The sequence below is a fragment of the Stegostoma tigrinum genome, chromosome 5, assembly GCF_030684315.1.
Source record: "Stegostoma tigrinum isolate sSteTig4 chromosome 5, sSteTig4.hap1, whole genome shotgun sequence".
Taxonomy (NCBI): domain Eukaryota; kingdom Metazoa; phylum Chordata; class Chondrichthyes; order Orectolobiformes; family Stegostomatidae; genus Stegostoma; species Stegostoma tigrinum.
In genome coordinates this window covers 11,043,849-11,066,233 of record NC_081358.1, presented here as the reverse complement: position 1 = coordinate 11,066,233, position 22,385 = coordinate 11,043,849, and the positions used below count along the sequence as shown (strand labels likewise).

The following is a 22,385-nucleotide window of genomic DNA, read 5'->3' as shown; positions in this document are numbered from 1 at the left end:
ATCACAAAATACTAAGCCTCGTTTATGTGAAGTCTCCTCATAATCTAGCCCTTGGAGCCCCTATAGGCTTCCGAGGAATATTTGCTTCATTCATTCTCAGGGGAATATATCCTCTCTAAGGTGTGACGCCCAGAACTGTTTATAATAGCCTTAAAGTAGCCGAGCCAGGGCCTTGTTCAACCATTGCAAATCTTGCTCAATTTCACTTTTGTAATCTTTAATTAACAAGGTTCACATCCCATGAGCCTTTTTGGTCATATTTTTATGTCCTTTCCCACAACAGAAATAAATGATAGATCAGTTGTAAATTTTAAATCTGAAAGTAATTGATAGATTTTTACTTTCCAATCGTATTAGGGGCTATGAGGTAGGGGTGCTGTTGGAGCTACCAGGATTAAAAAAGCTTACTTCAGCATTTAAGTGAAAGGAGGTTATTTCGAAGCAAAAGAGAGCAGTGTCTGAACAGCAAGATTCCGAAACATGCAGAGACATGTGCGATAAGGAGATTCAAGGATGAACAATTTGAAGATTTGTCACAAACATCGAAGAAATAATGGAATTGCAACTCATAAAATCTTTGAAAGATCACTAAACTACAACAAGTAATTAATTTCAGTCTAAGGAAAGAATGTGTTCTGCCAAAAAAAAGTGCCTCACAGAAATTAGCTGTTTCTTTGAAATTATTTGCAGTGTTAACAGATTCTAGTTAAAGATTCTTTAAATAATCACAGAGATAGATTTCAATCTAATTTTAAAAGTTTATAATGAAAGCACCAAGGGAAAATATTAAAGAGATGCCTAACATATCTTGTCTCATTTTCTAAAGAGTGTTAACAGTAGGAATAATTACAAAATTTTATAATAAACTTAATATTTCAAATTTTGTAACAGAATCAACTGTCTTTTACATAAAAAGAAATAATGGAATTTGATAGCGATAGCATGTACAATGAACAATAGAATTCAAGCAGTCCTCAGAGGTAAGCAAGCCAGGGATATGACCAAAAGAGAACAGCCAGTAACTTTGGAACGCAACATAGAAAGATCCCATGGCCTAGAAATTATAATAATTGTTAAAAGACTAAGGAAACCTAGGGTTGTCTATAGGAATGTCCATCATTGATCAAGCGTTTTACAGGATTTGTCCCAACACAGGCAAAGGGGACGGCACAGTAGCCACATTGTGTATGATGACTGTAACATAAAATGTATAAAAAATACTGCTTTATGCTGTAAAAATCAGAGTGTGTCATTGATGTCTCTTCCGAAGTGAATTGCAGATTAAGGGAACAATTGTATTCTCACGTTGAAGCCAGATTCAGGGAAGATCCTTTGGCCCTCTCCCTGCATTAATTGTTTTTTTTCTTGAATAAAAGTCTGCCACGTGCCTGTATCCTGTCTGCCTCCTGAGTTTTTCTCCCCAGTTGGGGTGTCTCATTCCTACTGGTAGTTATGTGGGATTAGGTCCCAGTTTAGACATGATCTCATTGAAATGCAGAGCAGGCTTAAGGCACTAAATGGCATATTCTTGTTCCCATGTACCTGAGAGATCTGTGTACATGGCCTTCTAAAAATTCTTCGCTGCCTAATGCCTGAACCCCACTCACTTCACCCCCACCACATCCTACCCCCAGGCCTGCCACAATCCCTGCTTTTCATCATGTAGGTAGTACCCAGATGCAATCCATTTTTCGATGATTTTACAACTACCTGCATTAAAATTCATCTGCCACAGTCCTGCTCATTCAGTCAATGTAGCAATGTCTCTCTGTGATTCTATACAACCATCTCCATTCCTTATGATACAATCAATCAATGAGTCATTGACAAATTTGGATTCATAAGTCTCTGTTGTGTTATAATTACTGACTGCAGGAATGCGAGTGAACAGTTACTCCTTGTGTGTGGGTCCTTAGAGTTTGTAGTTAGTAAGACATATACCTGAGAATACGAGCTGGGCTCTAGTCTACATTAAGAAACCAAAGAGTTTGATTATGTTTAGATGTAGGGAAATTGTCAGAATTCAGCCTCTAGGAAATAGGGAGATAAATGGAACAGTAAGTGGATGTCAGATTCTGAAATCATCACAGCCCTCACTGATTTTTCATTATTTTTGTTTTATTCTTTAATCAACTTTGTGCTAAAAGGAAAATAGACCGAACAATTCTTTGTTTATCCTTAATGCCAGGCCTGGAAGGTAATTGCAGGTTGGCTCCTAATTGAAAGGTTCTGCAGAAGCTTCATCACCAGGGAAGAGCATTATGTTTAAACAGAAAGCACGAATCAGCTGTTACTGAGGTCTGGACCTGGGAATTGATTCCAGCAAGTCTGGAAAAAAGTCTATGCCCAAGCAGATGTTGAATGGTAACTGGAATCTCATGCAGGAGATGGTCAGTCTATTAGGGAGTGGTTAGAATTTAATTTGGGTTTGGATTGTGTTTTCTGTGGAAAGGAATTTGGCTATTGGTGCTACAGCATGAAGATTTGAAAGCTCCCTACCTAACGCCCTATGAGGAGCTCTTGGAAGCTCAGAGAACAGAAAACTCAGTTATAAGTATTACTGCTGTTACTGTAAGCGTAACCCCGGTCAACATCTTCAGAAAATTAACCAATGATCACCTATGCTTGTGGAACAACACATTGTAAAAGCTATTTAACTAACCTGGCCAGCTTGTATTTTTTTTTCTTTATCCTTTAACTGTGTTTTGTTTGTCTTTTGCGTAAATGGGGTTGAAAGAGAAAGGTTTCCACATTTGTGGCATGGACTAATTAGAATATTTTGTTGTTTAACTTTACTCTGCTAAAGTTACTATATTGTTAATAAGTTGCTAAGTCTTTTGCTGAAGGTACAAACCAGTGTTTGGAATTGATTATTCATAGAATCTGGGATTGGTTATTAAAAACAAAACCAGAAAAAGCTGGAGAAATTCAGCAGGTCTGGCAGGATATGTTCTGAAGAAGAGTCACTAGACCTGAAACATTAACTCTACTTTCTCTCCACATTTGCTGCCAGGCCCACCAGGCCTCTCCAGCAATTTCAATTATTGTTTCAACTTTCCAGCATCTGCAGTTCTTTGGTTTATTTTGGTTTTTCGAAAACTTGATTAGGAATGATTGGGAAGAGACCTGGAGCAAACAGAATGGCCATGTCTGAAGAAACCTTAATCAGTATGTAGTTGGTTCTTCACAAGCAGAATACACAACAGGCCCCAGCAGAAGAAAAGATTATGGGTTTATAACCAATGTCACAACTAGTTGGCAGAGTCATTAAGCCTCTGATGAAAAAGGCTCCTGGCAACATTGCGAATATCAAACCTGCTCCTAACAAGGAGTGATAGAGTTCTGTAAACACCATGTAACAATTTCATCAATGTAAGTTTCAAGTTACTATCAGTTCTAGAACTGTCAGATGTTAGTTAACACTGCTTTCAATTGTTGTGCTTACTTGAAGTTTCATTTACATTCAGGAGAGAAAGAGTGATGTAAGTTTGGTCAAGAAATTAATCAAAATTCCTTCTGCTCCACTGTTACAACTTTACCAATGTTTACAAACATGGACAGAGCTTCTGCCAGCTCCCAATGAATCTAAATAGTGATGGAATTGAATTAGCTCTGAGTAACTTGCTGGCCATTGTCTCAATAAGTAAATACAAAAAACTGTGTAGTACAGTTTTCAAATTTACATTTGCATCAATAACCAATAAGTTTTAAATCTCCATGGAGTATTCTGGTTTCTTGTTATCAGAACCTAATGAAAAACTCTACAAGACAGTCATGCTCTGCAGAATATGCTAATAAAAATGAAATATAATAAACTCAAGCAGTGCTGTAGAGATAACCTTTCAAGTTGACATTATTGTGAAAGATGATGCCCTAATTCTGACACCGAGGTGATGCTTGTAACAAAAGCTATTTCCCCTGGCACCTTAGCAAGTTCATCTACCAAATAATTAACCATACATATCAGTAGAAGCACCAGATTCACTTACTCTTTTGATCTCTGCTACAATGGTAAAATGAAGACAGCACAACCAGTCTCAACATTCCTGGGCTGTACAAGGGTAAAGCAGATTAGCCAGCAATCCCATGTCTATAGCCATGTGGAAATCCCCAACTGAGGATGTCCATGGAGAGGAAAAGAACAGGAAATAAATTTTGCTCTTTGTGAAATTATGGACTGGATTAAAAAAAGGACGAAGGAATATTTGAATGGAATGTCATGGCCTCAGAAGAGGATACAGATGCAAAGACTACATCCTCATACTGAGACAGATAGCCAGAAGGTGCTGGGAAAGTGAAATTAAAATTTGTAGCTGTACTTTTTTTTGCTGTAAACAATTCCAAACTAGTGGTAAAATTAAAGGCAGAGTTCACTGGTGCGAAAGAAAGCGGAACCTTTAAACCATGGTCATTTATTGTTACTGGTATAAAAAAATATTGTTTTCCTTTCACAGGAATTTCATTGCTAACATCAATCATGCAGCAGTTTCATTTGCAGCTAATACTGCAACTTGGATGTTTTGTGTCTGATTTGAGAAAGCTCTGGGGTAAAATGGCAATAAATGTAGGCCAGATGTGGATGAATTATGTTGGAAGTTGGTAACCATATAACTGTTCCTATGGTAACCATTGCTCTCTGAGCTCTGATTCGTCTGTGGGGACAACTTCAAAGAGTAGAATCATAAAGCACAGCAGAAGGGCATTGAAGCCATTGTGCGTGTGTTGGTGCTTTGGAAGAAAAAAATATTCCATTTCATTTCCCTGCCTTTTCCCAAAACCATATATTATTTTCCTTTTAAGTGTACATTCAATTCCTTTTCGAAAGTTACCAGTAGGGGTGGCATGGCGGCTCAGTGGTTAGCACCACTGCCTCATCGTACCAGGGACCCAGGTTCAATTCCACCCTTGGGCGACTGTCTGTATGGAGTTTGCACATTGTCCCTGAGTCTGTGTGGGTTTCCTCCCACAGTCCAGAGATGTGTGGGTTAGGTAGATTGGTCATGATAAATTGCCCACAGCATCCAGGGATGTTTAGGTTAGGTAGATTAGCCATGGGGAATGCAGGGGATGGGTATGGTGGGATGCTCTTCAGGGAGTTGGTGTGGACTTGTTGGGCCCAATGGCCTGTTCCCACACTGTAGGGATTCTATGAAACTGCTCCCACCCCACTTTCAGCAAACATTTCCCAGATAACAACAGTTTTTGCTTTGTCAATGATCCTCAATGTATGTCCTATTCCTAATTAATGAAGAAATTTCTCAAAAGAGAGCAAATAGTGCATGGACAAGAGGCCAGATTTTCATGCTATTTATCCCTCACAGGACTGCAGAGCTGGTGGAGTAAGTTACAGAGGTAGGGAGGGGAATGGTTTGAACAAGAGTGAGGACAGAAAGCCATTGTTAGGTCAATAGGCACATGATTTTCTAAGAGGTAGGATGTGAGCAGAAAAACTTTGAATGAATTTTTGAATGGGAAAACTGGAGGACAGAGGAATGGCAGGCTGTCAGCCAAGGAAGTAGTGAAATAATCTAGTCTGAAGTTAAGGCTGTCACTATAACTCATAAGTGAATGGTCCAAATTGAACTGAGTTGGAAGCTTGTGGAAATCAAAAAGGATTATCTATGATAAAGATTGATAGCATGCTGATTCTGTTGCACATGGAGCTCAGTATGAATCCAGCATTGATTGCAAAATTCAGCCAACCAACAATCACTATAATTCTTCCAGAGAGTTTTCTTACCTCACTCTCATGCAAGTGCAAACATTGAAGCACTAGTCATTCAGGAAAGGGGTGTTTGTGTGAGACCTGTTCCCAGATCCTGAGAGAGTTGGACATGGGAATGGTTATTCAGGTTGGATTATCACATGAATCAATGTGGTGGGCAATCATAGATTAAAATGATGAAAAAGGCAATCACTTTAGATATGATCGAAAAATTAATATTGAGCACTTGATGAAGCAGAAACCGGTGACTGCAGATGACTGCTATTTACCTGTTGAGATAATTCTGGTACAGCAAAGAAGGATCCACAGCATGTCAAGGCCTAAGGAGAAAGGGGTAGATAATCTCTTAGTCTAATTAACAAAAATAGTTGTTCCTGCCAAAACAAAGCAATGTCACATCCCAAAGCTAAGAACAACCGTTGATGGATACATAGAAGGTACAGCACAGAATCTGATTCAAATGTTCAGGGTTGACATTTATTCTCTACAGGAGCCTCCTCACACCTAACTTCATCTCAGTCTATTAGTGCTGGCTGCAATTCCTTTCTGCCTCATGTATTCATTTAGTTTTGTCCTAAATGTATCAATGCTACTAACCTCAGTACTCTTCATGCTGTGTTCTTCTACCTCAACATTAATTTATACTTTTAAATACATCCAAACACCTGATTTATTGATCAGCCAAATGCTTTCATTAATGGTTAAGAACTCGAAGGTCTGATGTGAAGGCATATTCAAGATGAGAAATGTCATAGAATTGAATGTTTTTTATATCAATCTACAAGTTAATTTGAGTCCATTCGAATTAGACTCACATGCTGCCTTAATTTCTGAAATCTGGGTCAGTATTTCTGCTGAGATTTCTCAGCTCTCTCTGCGGCATTCAGTGATTATGGTTGGCTAACAACATGCGCCTTCCATCTGTAGACATGCTCTGTTTTACATGCTGCAGCATTGGACTGTGAGTTGTCATAGATTTAAGATAATTAGCAGAAGAACCAGAGGTGAGATGATTTAGACATTTGTGACACTGAGTCTGAAATGCACTGCTTGAAAAGGATGGGAAAAGCAAATTCTTAAGAAGGAACTGATTAACTACCTGAAAGGAAAAGGCTTGGAGACTACATGGAGGGAAGGAGTGAAGGACAAATAGACAGACCTTTTCAAAGAACATTTATGGGTGCAAAGAGCCCTTAATTCGATAATTTCAATCATGCATGTATAAACCAATAACCAAAATTTCTGGGCAGTGGCCAAGATTTTGGAAAAGGAAAACAAAATACTGTGGTCAGAGATAAGGGGAACAGCAGATGCTGGAGAATCCGGGATAACAAAGTGTGAAGCTGGGTGAACACAGCAGGCCAAGCAGCATCTCAGGAGCACAAAAAACTGTGGACCCTGTAAATCTGAAATAGAAACACAAAGGTTTGGAAAACCGCAATGGGTCGGGTAGCATCTGTTGAGAGAGGAACAGAGTTCACGGGTGAAGTTCAAAATGACTCTTTTTCGGAGCTGAACAGGGGTTCAAATGCGGTGGGGTTTATGCAGTTGGAAAACAGGGGAGAGCCATAAGGAATAAAAATGGAATGTGCTACTTAGAAGATGGGGAAGATTAAATACCAACGATGTCATGGAACAAAAGGTAAAGGGAGTGGGAACAGTGGCCATAAAGAAATAAATCATTGGCAGAACTGCTGATAATAACAGAATAAGAGTCAGTTCTGTCTGAAAGCAAAGATATTAGAAAATACAGCTTGGCACTTGGGGGAAATATTTCAAAATAGAGGACTGAGTTTAGAATCAAAAGTTAGTCTTAAGGGTATAAAATGCTTAATCAGAAAGTGAGGTGCTGTTCCTCCAGCTTTCTCTGGGATTCATTGAAAGACTAACCAAGGCTGAGAACAGAAGTATCAGTAAAAGAGCAAGATAGTGAATAAAAATGACAAGCAATCAGTAGTTCAGGGCCATGGTTGTGGACTTAGTGCAGGTGTACTGCAAAGCAGTCGCCTAGTCTGTCTTTCAAAATCAAAGATAAAAGTTTATAGAATCACAGAGATATTAAGAAAAGTTTGAAAACAAATTAAGCAATTAGAACAATATTTTTCTTCTTGGCACGTAATTCCTTGATCCTTTATACTAATTTGTGGTAAATTACATTTTATTTTGTACCTAATGCCAACACTGACACCAATGAACTTCCAAATCTCACAAAACTGGACTCTTCTCAAATTCCATTATCCAGCTGTTTGGGAGATGAAGGAGAGGTGTCAGGCAAATGAAGCTTCTCTCTCCACCTAAAGATACAAACATCACCAATGCTGAGAACGTATGCAAATAATTTATGCAGGTAGAATTGGAGGTGGAGCTTCCTACAGTTAAAGAAGGCGGAGACCAAAGGCCTAATAGTACCAGAAAGGTATATGAGTTGATGTTGCATTCTAAGAATTCCTTCGATGGGTATCTAGTAGCACTGCATGAAAGAAGGCATTTCCACGTGATAAACAGCCTAGTCATACTCACCGAGATACGATAAACCATATGTGCAGACCCTGGCACTCTTACTTGGCAATCACCCTGAGGATTAGTCTTTCCAGAGTCTGGATTAGCAGAGATCTGGATGCAAAGATAAGTCATCTTCTGCAAGGAGGCTTCCAGCTACCATGCATGGACTGGCTAGTCTGAAATTAGCAATCAACTACAGCATGAAACTTAGCTGCACCTCCTTGCGTAAGCTGCAATACATATAGTAACAGGTTGAGTACCTCAGAAGTCAAGCTTCCTGACCACACAGCACATCACTACCTTAACTTCAGTAACCGTTAAGCACAGCTATGGATAATCTGCTTTACCACCTGACGGCAGAGTCACAGCTACATCTTTGATTGTTACTTGTTTCATCAGTATTTTCTCTTTTCATTTTTGCAAGAGCTAATAATGAGAGGAACCACTTTTTAAGAGATTCAAGGGCTTCCTGAATTTTCAGACTTAATTGTGCTAGTCCCCTTTGATATCTCCTTCAATCTTTACTCAACTTTACAGTCCCATCTAGAACAATCACAGAAACCCTACAGGGCAGAACGAGGCCAGTCAGCTCATTGATAATGGGAACTGCAGATGCTGGAGAATTCCAAGATAATAAAGTGTGAGGCTGGATGAACACAGCAGGCCAAGCAGCATCTCAGGAGCACAAAAGCTGGCGTTTTGGGCCTAGACCCTTCATCAGAGAGGGGGATGGGGTGAGGGTTCTGAAATAAATAGAGAGAGAGGGGCAGGCGGACCGAAGATGGAGAGCAAGAGAGTTGCAGTGGGAGAGAGATTCCCTGAGGTTGGTCTGGAGGGAGGAGGGCAACTACTTCAGGTTAGGCATCCCTGGAAGAGGCTTCCGCTCATTGAGTCTGCACTGACCCTCCAAAAAGCATCCTCTCCTACCTCACTACCTACCCAGCCCCTGTCTCTACTGATGCATTCTCTTCACCTTTCTAAAGCTACAGCTGAATCTAGGATGATCAACCGAGCATGAAAATTGGATGTAATACAACTCAATTTGAGTCATGCCCAGATTCTTTGCAGACCAGCCTGCACTAATGGCAAAATCTCAGAGTTTGGTTTCACGCATCAGGGTACAGCCAGGATTATTGCTAATACTCAAATTTAATAAATGTTGCACAATGTTTTTAGCGACAGGGCTACTGCCATCTATACAATGCCCTTGTTGTACTTCGGATTTCTGGAAGCCACCAGCTGTTATACTGAAGATGGCACAGGTAGGAGTCCATATCATGCCATCTGCTTAGTGCACCTTGCCAGGGGTTGCAGGGGCACAAATTTGTTTGAAAAACTAAGGTTAACAAGAGCTTGCTTTCAACTTAAAGTCTCAAATGGACAAATTTCCAGCAGAGGCCATTCAACTCCACCCTGCTGTCCGAGCGCCATCCATTCACCTGGATCTGATCAGCCAAAATTTCTTACTCTCCTGTCGCCCTTGACTGGGTCTCGTCTTCCACCAAGGAGTGGGAGAGTGGGACAGGCAGAGAATTGGTGGACAGTAGAAAGAACATAAGAACGTAAGAACCAGGAATAGGAGTGGGCCAACTGGCCCCACATACCCCATTCCATAAGATCATGGCTGATCATTTCATGGCCTCAGCTCCATTTACCCACCCTCTCGCCATAACCCGTAATTCCTTTACTGTTCAAAAAAGAATCCATCTTAGCTTTAAAAACATTCAATGAGGAAGCCTCAACTACTTCACTGGGCAGGGAATTCCACACATTCATGAACCTTGGATGAAGAAGTTCCTCCTTGATTCAACCCTAAATCTGTTCCCCCTACTTTTGAGGCTACGCCCTCTTGTTCTTGTTTCACCACCAGTGGAAACATCCTCCCTGCTTCTATCTAATTTATTCCTTTCATAATTTTATATGTTTGTATAAAATCCCCCCCTCATATAATCCCAGTCTGTTCAGGCTCTCCACATAAGCCAACCTTCTCAATTCTGGAATCAACCCAGTACAGAGCAGATTCTATCTTCTCAAATAAGGAGACCACAACTGCATGCAGTGCTCCAGGTTTGACCTCACCAGCACGCATTCAGCTGTAACATAACCTCCCTGGCTTTAAACTCAATCCATCTAGCAATGAAAGACAAAATTCCATGTGTCTTCTTAAACACCTGTTGCACCTGTGATTCATACACAAGGACTCCCAGGTCCCTCTACCTTAACCTTGAGCTTATATCAGACTTTGTTCTCTGAATATTTTTCCACAAGCCCTGGCTGCTCAAGAATTTTGGTTCACTTCTAGTGATCGCAAGCAGCAGATACCAGGTCCAAAGAGTCGCACCCTCCCCCCCACCAAGTTCAAGGTTCATTTACAATTTGACTGTGCATGGTGGGAAATACAGTAGGGAGATGCCATTTCTTTAATTTCCATGTCCTTCCCGACACCCGGATGGTCTTAATATAAGCCAAAGCAGCAATTGAGAGAGTAGATTAGGCCAAGATGGAAACATAATGGACCAATACCCGGGACTCCATTCCACCACCACCCATCCCAGATCCAGTAGAAATTCGAGAAGGAGTGATACAGCAAAGTCGGATTATCCTGTCAAGTTCATCTCTGTATTTACGATGCAGGCTTGTTTTCAACTATTTATCTATTTCTTAGTTCAGTGGTGATCACTGAGAAAATAGCGAGCGTCAGTTGGGATATTGGGAAATTTTACTTGAACCACAAGTAGAATTTAAACAAATTACTTAGGACTTCTTCGTGATTTATTTCTTCAAAAAGTTAGTAGGACATATTAATGAACGTACAGAACTCCTCTAAGTGTGATCTACCCAAATTTCAATATACATTGAGCATAGCTTCTCCAATGTGCATTTTCTTATTCAATGATCATAGCTGTGACATTTTATTTTCTTAACCTTTGGCACTGAATGATAATCTTCAGAGTTTTTAATGTTAATTACTCATATTTTCTTCTATTTAATTATTTACAGTTATCCTCTGTTTAGTAACCCTAACATGTTCCTAAGGCATGCAAAATGTAAATTACTTTCCCATAAGCAACCATGTCATAAGAATAGGTTACATTCTTGATCCTGAATTTGTACGTTCAAAATCTATTGCCTGCTGTGAACCTAACTGGCCCAAGAATCCCCTCCTAATTCTAAAAAATTATAAATTCGTAATAAATTACTAACTGTTTCCACTTTCCATCATCTTTCCCCCGATCCACACCTTGATCCTCCTTCTATCTTGACAATCTTTCAATGGCACCACCTTCCCATTTGTAGACCTGCCCTTTTAATTGCCCAGTCCCTCATTGTGAGTGAGGGCTCATCAGGTTAATAGAACATAGAACATTACAGCGCGGTACAGGCCCTTCGGCACTAGATGTTGCATCGACCTGTGAAAACAATCTGAAGCCCATCTAACCTACACTAGTCTGTTATCATCCATATGTTTATCCAATGACCATTTAAATGCCCTTAAAGTTGTCGAGTCTACTACTGTTGCGGACAGGGCATTCCACGCGCTGACTACTCTGAGTAAAGAACCTATCTATCTGCTCTATATCTATCACCCCTCAATTTAAAGCCATGTCCCCTCATGCTAGCCATCACCATCTGAGGAAAAAGGTTAATGGTGATCGGGAGGAAGCAAGTAAGGGAGCGAGAGGGGCTATATGTCTGAATGTGGGCAAGGGCAGTAACAGGAAGGTGGGTCAACGAATGAGAGGGTTGGCAAATAGAAAGAACAATGATTAATCACCAGGAAACAATCGAGGCCTACAAGCAGCTTAAGAATCAGATACAGAATACCACTGTCCTAGTTAAATGATATTGTACTGGGTTGATTTTTCTCACAACAAATGCTCCTTTTGGAGATTTATCCAAGCTGCAAAGCTGCACAGATCCAATGACATCAGGACTGCATTCTCCCTGTCGATAAATGTAAAGCTAGAAAAGCACAGCAGGTCAGACAGTGTGCTTTTCCAACTTCACATCTATTGACTCTGGCTTCCAGCATCTGCAGTCCTTACTGTCTCCAAAGCATTCTCCTTGTGTATGTAGGGCACAAATGATTTATAAAATATTGGACAGCTACAATATTTTGGATATCTGGCTTCCAGATTGTCAGAGACCAGACGTGCAACCCATGATGCATGCTGGGACCCCAAAGAGGTTCCAACATGCTGACCTTTGTGGGATTTAGGCAGGTAGTTGAAACTTCCGAGGGGCAATTCCCCTCCTCCTCTGCAAAGATCCAACTCAGGAATCAGAGACTGTGGACACCGCTGTCGCACTTTCCAGGATAGTCACCTATGAGATATTAGGCAGATTACAACCAAGTCTAGCTCCTGGGTAACTACAAAACCGACTTCCCCAATCTGTTCTTAAGCCCACTCAGCACTACCCCTGACAACAATCCCCTGACCCGATTAGCTTCCGCAGCTACCCAATTATTCCTTAACTCCCTGATCGATACATCAGTTCTTCACCTGCGCCCCCTTCATCCTACCCCCGAACCACATTAATCCAAGAAAACCCAATTACCCTTTTTGACCAGTCCTGTGTAGCTCCCAGAGTACTCACTTCACCACCTATCACTTACCACCATTTATAAATCACTTACCAGTTTGCTACTTCATTCACACACTCATTCATTCATACACTCACCGAACCTTTCAGCTTACATCATGGCAGCTAGTGACACAAAATGGGACGTGCCTAGTCATTCCCTCTCTGCAACAGCACTCTATCAGAGCTCTTTGATTAACACTGAGTTCTACATTTCTGAAGAAGGCAGGCTGAAAGATCCAACAAGAAATACAGAGTTGCATTGGGGCCAGAAAACATCTGCCCTGAGTGGCAATCCAACAATGAATGCCATTCATACAAGATCCAGACCATTGTAACATGTACATATGACAAGGTCATCAAGCTCCTCAAACCTGCTCTGCCACTCAGTTAGATCACGGTCAACCTGTACAAGCTAAACAATAATTTATGCAATGACAGCATTCTTGTCTCCAGCTGTTGGTTCTGGATATCAGGATTCTGGCATTCATTAGATGAAAAATGATCCATCAGTCAGGCACATCTTGCTTTTCCTGAGCTTGCTACCTTGGTGCAGTTCATTTTTCCACTACGCATTAGTCAGACTCTGCGTTCCATCAAACTCTCCCACAACCGTAAGTTACTATTAACCGGGATGAGATTGATTGGTAATTTGTCCCGTGAGACTGAGAACTGCACAATGAGTGCTAGAACAGTTTCTGCTCCCATACCTGCAATCAGATCTTGGTTGTTATTGGTTGCCAGCTGGTCTTCGCCAGAGTAGCTGAAATGGTATTGCCATTTAAGGCAAACTTTTATATATTTGTGCAACTAAACAAAATAGTGAATGAAGAAAGGACATGTATTGGGCACGTTCAACAACCTCCAGCTTCACAGGTCACCTTGAATATCAGGGACCTCTCCTTCAGACAGATGCAAAGCTACACTGGAACTCCTGCCATTGTTACCATCTCCCTCTTGCTATGTGTTGCCATCTCTGTAAAGTGCAACAGTAGTGGCCAGGCAAATCCTAAACACCATGCAGAGAATTTTCTAATACCACTGGAGGCAGGGCAGGTAATGTGTGGAACTAGAAATCATGCCACAGAGAGGGACAACAGCTTTCAGAATCCTTTCACCACATGGTACTGTTTAGCGCGCCATGTCTCTGCTGGCTCTCCAAACGAGAAGCTCACTCAGTACAATTCTGCTTTTTCCCCATCGGCCTGCACATTGTTCTTTTTCAAATTACCATCAAATCTCCTTGAGAACATGACAACAACACAGCCGGATATAGGACACACTGGAATATGGATTTGCATTACAATTAGTTCCTTGTTCTGCACATTTGATGTAACATTTTAAATCCCCTGTTTGTAAAAAAAAATAAATATAGGCTCAGAATTTCTGGTCTCAGGGCCCATTTGGATGGGATAATGCCAAGGATATGTTCTGGGATCCCTCATATTTGCCATGCAATAACTCAGCCAGAATTGCAAAGCAAGTTTGAATGTACTAAGATATACAATGAATTCAGATGTTTAAGTGCACTTCATTGTTTGTGTAATTTTCATGTTTGATGAAGAATAAAAGTCTAAATAGAGCCATAGTATCAAAATACTGCATTACATTTATCCAAAAATTGAGAAACCAGACTTCAAAATACTGATAGTCTTCCTGCACTGATGTGGACCTCTTATGTCTCAGGTCCCCTCTACCTGTAGAAACCTTACTGAAGTTGTAAGGGACAACACCAATCTCTCATCAAACACCTTAGAACACAGAACATAGAACAGTACAGCAGAGTACAGGCCCTTCGGCCCATGATGTTGTGCCAAACTTTTATCCCGACCGTATACTATCATCCATATGCCTATCTAATAGCTGTGTAAATGGCCCTAATGAGGCCGACTCCACTACCCTCTCCGGCAATGCATTCCACTCCTGGACCACTCTCTGAATAAAGAACCTACCTCTGATGTTTCCGCAATATCTACCTCCTTTCACTTTAAAACTATGCCCCCTTATAAAAGTTGCCTCCACCCACGGAAAAAATCTCTGGCTGTCCACTCTATCTATACCTCTGACCATTTTGTACACCTCTATCAAGTCACCTCTCATCCGTTGTTCTAAAGAGAAAAGCCCTAGCTCTCTTGACCTTTCCTTGTAAGGCCTTCCCTCCATTCCAAGCAACATCCTGGTAAATCTCCTCTGCACCTTTTCCAAAGCTTCCACATCTTTCCTGTAATGAGGTGACCAGAACTGGACACCATACGCCAGATGTGGCTGAACCAGGCTTTTGTATAGCTGGAGCATAACTTTGAGGCTCTTGAACTCAATCCCTCTATTAATGAAAGTTAACACACCATATGCCTTCTCAACAACTCTATCCACCTGGGTGGCAGCTCTCAGGGAACTGTGAACATGAACCCCAAGGTCCCTCTGCTCCTCCACACTGCCAAGAATCTTTCCATTAACTCTGAATTCTGCTTTCAAGTTTATCCTTCCAAAATGAATCACCTCACACTTTAACCTGAGGGTTAAACTCCATCTGCCACTTCTCAGCCCAGCTCTGCATCCTATCAATGTCCCTTTGTAAGCTAGAACAGCGCTCCGCACTGTCCACAATGTGACCCACCTTCGTATCGTCCGTGAATTTACTAATCCACTTTTCCACTCCTTCATCAAAATCATTCACAAAAATCACAAATAGAAGAGGACCCAGAACAGATCCTTGTCGTACGCCACTCGTAACTGAGCACCATAGTGAATATTTTCCGTCCCATAGAATCTTGGATAAATCCCATCAGGCCCAGGGGACTAATCTATCTTCATCTTCCTCAGAATTCCTAGCACATCTTCTTTGCTAACATCGATCTCCTCTAGCCTACCTGCCTGTTTCACAATGTCCTCCTCTACAACTAGGTCCCTTCCAGTTGTGAATACTGAAGAAAAGTATTCATTAAGGACCACTCCTATCTCTTTAGGCTCTGTGCTCAAATTCCCTTTGTAGTCCTTGATCGGCCCTACCCTTTCTCTGGTCATTCTCTTGTTCTGCACGGAGGTGTAAAAAGCTTTGGTGTTTTCCTTGATCCTATCTCACAAGGTTTTCTCATGCCCCTTTATAGCTTTCCTAAGCCCTATTTCAGCTCCTTCCTGGCTAACTTGCATCCCTCCAGAGCCTTTTACGTTCTTCTTTTCCTAAACCCTACATAAGCCTCCTTCTTCCTTTTAACCAGTCGTTCGATCTCTCTCGAGAACCATGGCTCCCTCACTCTACTGCATCTTCTCTGCCTGCCAGGGACAAACACATCCAGCATATGCAGTATGAATTCCTTAAACAATCTTCATATTTCTGTGGTGCTCTTCCCTGACAGCATCTGTTCCCAATTAATGTTACCCAGTTGTTGCCTAACTGAATTATAATTACCCTTCCCCCAATTGTAAACTTTACCCTGCCGTATGTACCTATACATAACCATGACTATTGTGAAAGAAACAGAGTTATGATCGCTAACGCCAAAATATCTCCTACCAACAGGTCTAACACTTGGCCCGGTTCATTGCCAAGCACCAAATCCAAAGTGGCCTCTCCTCATGTTGGTCTATCTACATACTGTGTCAGGAATCCTTCCTGAACGCACTGGACAAAATCTGTTCCACCTGAACTATTACAACTAAAATGTTTCCAATCAATATTTGGAAAGTTGAAGTCACCCATGACTACAACCTGCGACTTCTGCACCTTTCCAGTATCTGCCTCCCAATCCACTCCTCTACTTTTCTGCAACTATTTGGGGGCCTGTAAAAAAAACCCCAACAAAGTGACTGCTCCTTTCTTGTTACTGACCTCAACCCAAACTGACTCTGTAGATATATCATTCTCGAACTGCCTTTCAGTAGCTGCTATACTCACCCTGACTAGCAATGTCACTCTCCCACCTCGTTCCAACCTCCTTAATTCTTTTAAAGCATCTAAATCCCGGAACTTCCAACAACCATTCCTGACGCTGAGTTACCCAAGTTTCTGTAATGGCCACAACATCGTAGCTCCAAGTACTGACCCATGCTCTAAGTTCATCCGCCTTATTTCTGATACTTCTAGCACTGAAGGATACACACCTCAAACCATCTCAGAGTCTGCAAATACGCTCGACCGATTGCATTTCTTTATAAACCACCTCACTCCCTGATGTGAATGTCGGAAGGCCAAATACCTCATCCTCTGAATTATAAATCTGGTTTCCCACCCCCTGCCAATCTCATTTAAACCGTCCGGTACAGATCGAGCAAACCTCCCTCCCAGGATATTTGTGCCCTCCCAGTTCAAGTACAACCCGTTCTTACTGTACAGGTCCCACACCCCCAGAATGTGCTCCAATTATCCACATAATGGAAGCCCTCCCTCCTACACCAGCCCTGTAGCCACATGTTTAGCTGCACTCTCTCGCTATTTCTTTCCTCGTTATCACGTGGCACTGGTAGTAATCCAGAGATAACTACGCTGTTTGTCCTGGACTTCAGCTTCCAACCTAACTCCTTGTACTTGTTTTTCACATTCTCAGTCTTTTCTCTACCAACATCATTGGTACCAATGTGTACCATGACCTCTGATTGCTCACCTTTCCCCTTAAGGATCTTGAAGACACGATCCGAGACATCACAGTTCCTGGCACCCGGGAGGCAACATACCATCCTTTCATCTTGTTCGCGTCCACAGAACCACCTGTCTGTGCCTCTTACTATTGAATCCGTCACTACAATTGCTCTCCTATTCTCCCCCCTTCCCTTCTGTGCCACAGGGCCAGGCTCAGTGCCAGAGACCTGTCCGCTATGGCCTTCCCACGGTAGGTTGTTCCCCCCCCCCCCCCCCACCACCCCCCACCCCCGCCAACAGTATCTAAATCGTTATAATTATTATTGAGGGGAGAGGCCACAGGGGTCCCTGCACTATCTGCCTATTCCCTTTGCCCTTTCTGTCAGTCACCCAGCTACCTTTATTCTGTACCTTGGGTGTGACCACCTCCCTGTAACTCCTCTCCATCACCCCCTGAGCCTCCTGAATGATCCGGGGTTCATCCAGCTCCAGCTCCAGTTCCCTAATGTGGTTTGTGAGGAGCTGGAGTTGGGTGCACCTCTCGCAGGTGAAGTCAGAGGGGACACCAGCAGGGACCCTTATCTCCCACATTCTGCAAGAGGAGCATGCACCTGCCCCAACTTCCATCCCCTCTACTCTCGAGTTCCAGAAGAAGAATTAAAAAAAAGCTTTACCTTACCGAACCTCCACGCAACCTTTTTTGGTTAGAGGAGGAGGAGGATGGGTGGGAGACACTACACATGTAGTGTTTCGGGTTTAGCCAGTGCCTGAATTTATCTGTTTCTTCCTGGCTCGCATTCCCTCCACACACCCGCGGCTGAAAACAAGAGGGCTGCTTGCTGCACAAGGTAAGTTTTTATACAGGGAGAAACAGAAACCGCCTTACCTTCTCGTTGGCACTCTGGCTCACGCTGCCGCCGCTGAAAACAAGATTGCTTCTTGCTGCAATGGTTTGGTCACATGTGCTGGTCTGACCGATTATCACTTGATGAAAGCATCAAGATAGATTCCCAGGGAGTGGATTTAACACTCAATATTAAATGATTGTGCACCACACACCAGCTGAACATGAATTAACCGAAGGCATCGCTAGCTCATGGTATTCAGCAGCTTTTCATATGAAGCTTTGAGTCTCCCACACACTCGGTGAGGTACTCCTTGGGCCTGTGGGAATCCTGCCAACATGCAGAATTCGACAGCTTGTCCTTGATCATTTCTGATTCCATTGCACCATCTCCTGTGCACAGCCCTTATAAAGATAGGCATGAGCCAAACAGATAGAGCTGTCTTTTTAAGCTAAGAAAGGTGCTTTGATTTTGTAGCAATACATAGAAAACTCCCTGTCTGGGGGTGGGGAGGGTGCATAGAAATGCGGTGAATGCAGTGTTACGGATTCTATGCATATGCATTACTTCTAGGGCAATCAAAGGAAGCAGAGAGACTTGCATACTTCCCTTGTGGGACACAGAGGAGTGTCCTGGTTTTGGGGCTCTTGATATAAGAAGGACCCAGGTTTGTAAACAAACACAGAGAATACCAGAGAAACTCAGCAGGTTCTGGTAGCATCTGTGGAAAGAGAAACAGAGTTAACATTTCAGGTCTGGTACAACTCTGCCTCAGAATTTGTGTAAATGGTTGTGACAGGCAGGTGTTTCGTACGTGTGAGAAATCAGGAATGTTAAAATACTAACAGAGCAAGGTAATTTTCACACTTCATTCGAATTTTCGTTCTTGATCGAGTTTTTGCTGAGCAAAGAGGTGTTTAAACGTGACCATGTTTCTCCTTCATGTCACAGACAACCTTCGGAGAAGACCAACAGCATTTGGTCCTTAAGGGCTCTCACAACCCTGCCCTGCCCCTTTGGGCATTAGTAATTATATAAATGCCTGCGCAAACACACGTTTTCTTCAGATGAACTGGTGGGAGAAGTTTAGCACACTCAGATTTTGGAATGTGCTACTTTAAGATGGATCATGTGAACAAGAACATAAAGACTGCAGAACGGCTATTAGTGCCAACCGCTGAAACACCAGAAAGTGCATGTGTTGCATGAAGGATTCTGCCCTGAATGTTAATTTTTAAGCAAAATCATTCTCAGGACTGTGTTCCCCCATCTATTTGGCAAATGAATCTTTGCTGAGAAATGCAGTCGAAGATTGCACAGAAAGTTTGAAAATAGTAAGAACTCCGAGCTGTGAACTTGACTGAATATCAAACGAGTCAGAATGTAACTATAATTAGCTAAATTTTCACACTTTAGAGCAGACACTTCAAATTTTTTTTATTCATTCATAGGATGCGGGTGTTGCTGGCCAAACAGCATTTATTGCCCATCCCTAATTGCCCAGAGGGCAGTTAAGAGACAACCACTTTGCTGTGGGTATGGAGTCACATATAATCCAGGCCAGGTAAGGATGGCAGTTTACTTCCCTCAAGGACAAGTGAACCAGATGGATTTTTCACCAACACTTGACAATTGATTCACAGTCATCATTTGACTCTGAATTCTAAGAGTCATGGTGCAACTTGTATCTGGGCTCCCAGAACATTAGCTGGGTCACAAGCGATAATAGCATTAGACCATCACCTCTCTGGGAATTTTTGCCTTACTTCGACTCGGATGTACATCCTTAGGGTCTGGATGTAAGAATTTTCTTGCTGATTTTCTATATACGACCCATGATTATGTTACTATCTTGAACTGAACGTCATGAACAATGCAAGCCCATACATGTTCCTGCCACAGAAGGACTACGCCTGAACACTAAACATGAAAAGTTAAGCCATTAATGCTGAATTTACAGGGCAAAATAAACCATCTACAAGTACTTTGCAAACCCAGTACTTTGCAGCTTTAACTAAAAATATGTAATCGAGAATGTAGTTAGCGCAATGTAAAAATTACGCACTGACATGATTCCTAGACACTATGTACGTGTCAGGCTTGGATCAGTGTGAGTGGTCTTTGCTCTGAGTTAGGAGGTTGTGGGTTTGTGCCCTAGATCAGAACCATAAAAGAAATCACTTGCAGGTTGTAAATGTTGCTGGGAAGGCCAGTACTTATACCTTTCCCTATAAAAGGTCGCGGCTAGCATTCTTCTTAAATCATGGTCAATGACGTGTATTCCCATAACTTTGTCAGGCAGAGGTTTCCAGGATTGACCCCTTCAGCATGCAATCTAGACTGATGCCTCAATGAAATACTGAGGGATTGTTGTGTTACCGATGAGACATCAAACTGACGCCCTGTCTGCTTGATCGAGTGGACATTCAAGTTCCCTCAACTACAAGGTAAAGTAAAGCAGAGGAGCTCCTCTCTGTTGCCCTGGCCAACATTTATCCCTCAGCCAAGATTTCACAAAACAGGTACCTGGTCAGTCACCTCATTGCAGTTGTGGACATTGGCTGTGCAGCAATATCCTGTAAATTATAATCATGGCTAAAATTGAAGAGCATTTTATTAGCTGTGAAGTGCATTGAGATATGCAGGAGTTAAGAAAGCCTAAATACAAAGATAATATCAGAGATAATGGGAGCTGCAGATGCTGGAGAATCCAAGATAATAAAGTGTGAGGCTGGATGAACACAGCAGGCCAAGCAGCATCTCAGGAGCACAAAAGCTGACATTTCGGGTCTAGACCCTTCATCAGAGAGGGGGATGGGGAGAGGGAAATGGAATAAATAGGGAGAGAGGGGGAGGCGGACCGAAGATGGAGAGAAAAGAAGATAGGTGGAGAGGAGAGTATAGGTGGGGAGGTAGGGAGGGGATAGGTCAGTCCAGGGAAGACGGACAGGTCAAGGAGGCAGGATGAGGTTAGTAGGTAGGAGATGGAGGTGCGGCTTGGGTTGGGAGGAAGGGATGGGTGAGAGGAAGAACAGGTTAGGGAGGCAGAGACAGGTTGGACTGGTTTTGGGATGCATTGGGTGGAGGGGAAGAGCTGGGCTGGTTGTGTGGTGCAGTGGGGAGAGGGGACGAACTGGGTTGGTTTTGGGATGCGGTGGGGGAAGGGGAGATTTTGAAGCTGGTGAAGTCCACATTGATACCATTGGGCTGCAGGGTTCCCAAGCGGAATATGAGTTGCCGTTCCTGCACCCTTCGGGTGGCATCATTGTGGCACTGCAGGAGGTCCATGATGGACATGTCGTCTAAAGAATGGGAGGGGGAGTGGAAATGGTTCGCGACTGGGAGGTGCAATTGTTTATTGCGAACCGAGCGGAGGTGTTCTGCAAAGCGGTACCCAAGCCTCCGCTTGGTTTCCCCAATGTAGAGGAAGCAGACGTTCACCTGCACATCTGCCAATGTGGTATACTGTATCCATTGTACCCGGTGTGGCTTCTTCTACATTGGGGAAACCAAGCGGAGGCTTGGGAACCGCTTTGCAGAATACCTTCGCTCGGTTCGCAATAAACAACTGCACCTCCCAGTCGCGAACCGTTTCCACTCCCCCTCCCATTCTTTAGACAACATGTCCATCATGGGCCTCCTGCAGTGCCACAATGATGCCACCCGAAGTTTGCAGGAACAGCAACTCATATTCCGCTTGGGAACCCTGCAGCCCAATGGTATCAATGTGGACTTCACCAGCTTCAAAATCTCTCCTTCCCCCACTGCATCCCAAAACCAGCCCAGTTCGTCCCCTCTCCCCACTGCACCACACAACCAGCCCAGCTCTTCCCCTCCACCCAATGCATCCCAAAACCAGTCCAGCCCGTCTCTGCCTCCCTCACCTGTTTTTCCTCTCACCCATCCCTTCCTCCCACCCCAAGCCGCACATCCATTTCCTACCTACTAACCTCATCCTGCCTCCTTGACCTGTCCGTCTTCCCTGGACTGACCTATCCCCTCCCTACCTCCCCACCTATACTCTCCTCTCCACCTATCTTCTTTTCTCTCCATCTTCGGTCCGCCTCCCCCTCTCTCCCTATTTATTCCAGTTCCCTCACCCCATCCCCCTCTCTGATGAAGGGTCTGGACCCGAAACGTCAACTTTTGTGCT

General features: G+C 42.8%; 1 protein-coding gene across 6 annotated transcripts in view; it reads right to left on the bottom strand.

Moving 5' to 3' along the window:
* Nucleotides 1-22,385, bottom strand: part of amph (amphiphysin) — a 208,070-nt gene that overhangs the window by 53,484 nt on the left and 132,201 nt on the right. For 4 of the 6 annotated variants that reach the window (XM_059645826.1, XM_059645824.1, XM_048529514.2 and 1 more), the window contains one exon: nucleotides 5,995-6,045. The exons of 1 other annotated variant lie outside the window; for it this stretch is intronic. In XM_059645826.1, coding sequence (XP_059501809.1) covers nucleotides 5,995-6,045 — 51 coding nt within the window. Of the gene's footprint in view, nucleotides 1-5,994; nucleotides 6,046-8,245; nucleotides 8,441-22,385 lie in introns of those variants that run through there. One more of the 6 variants, XM_059645828.1, reaches the window with a different exon arrangement.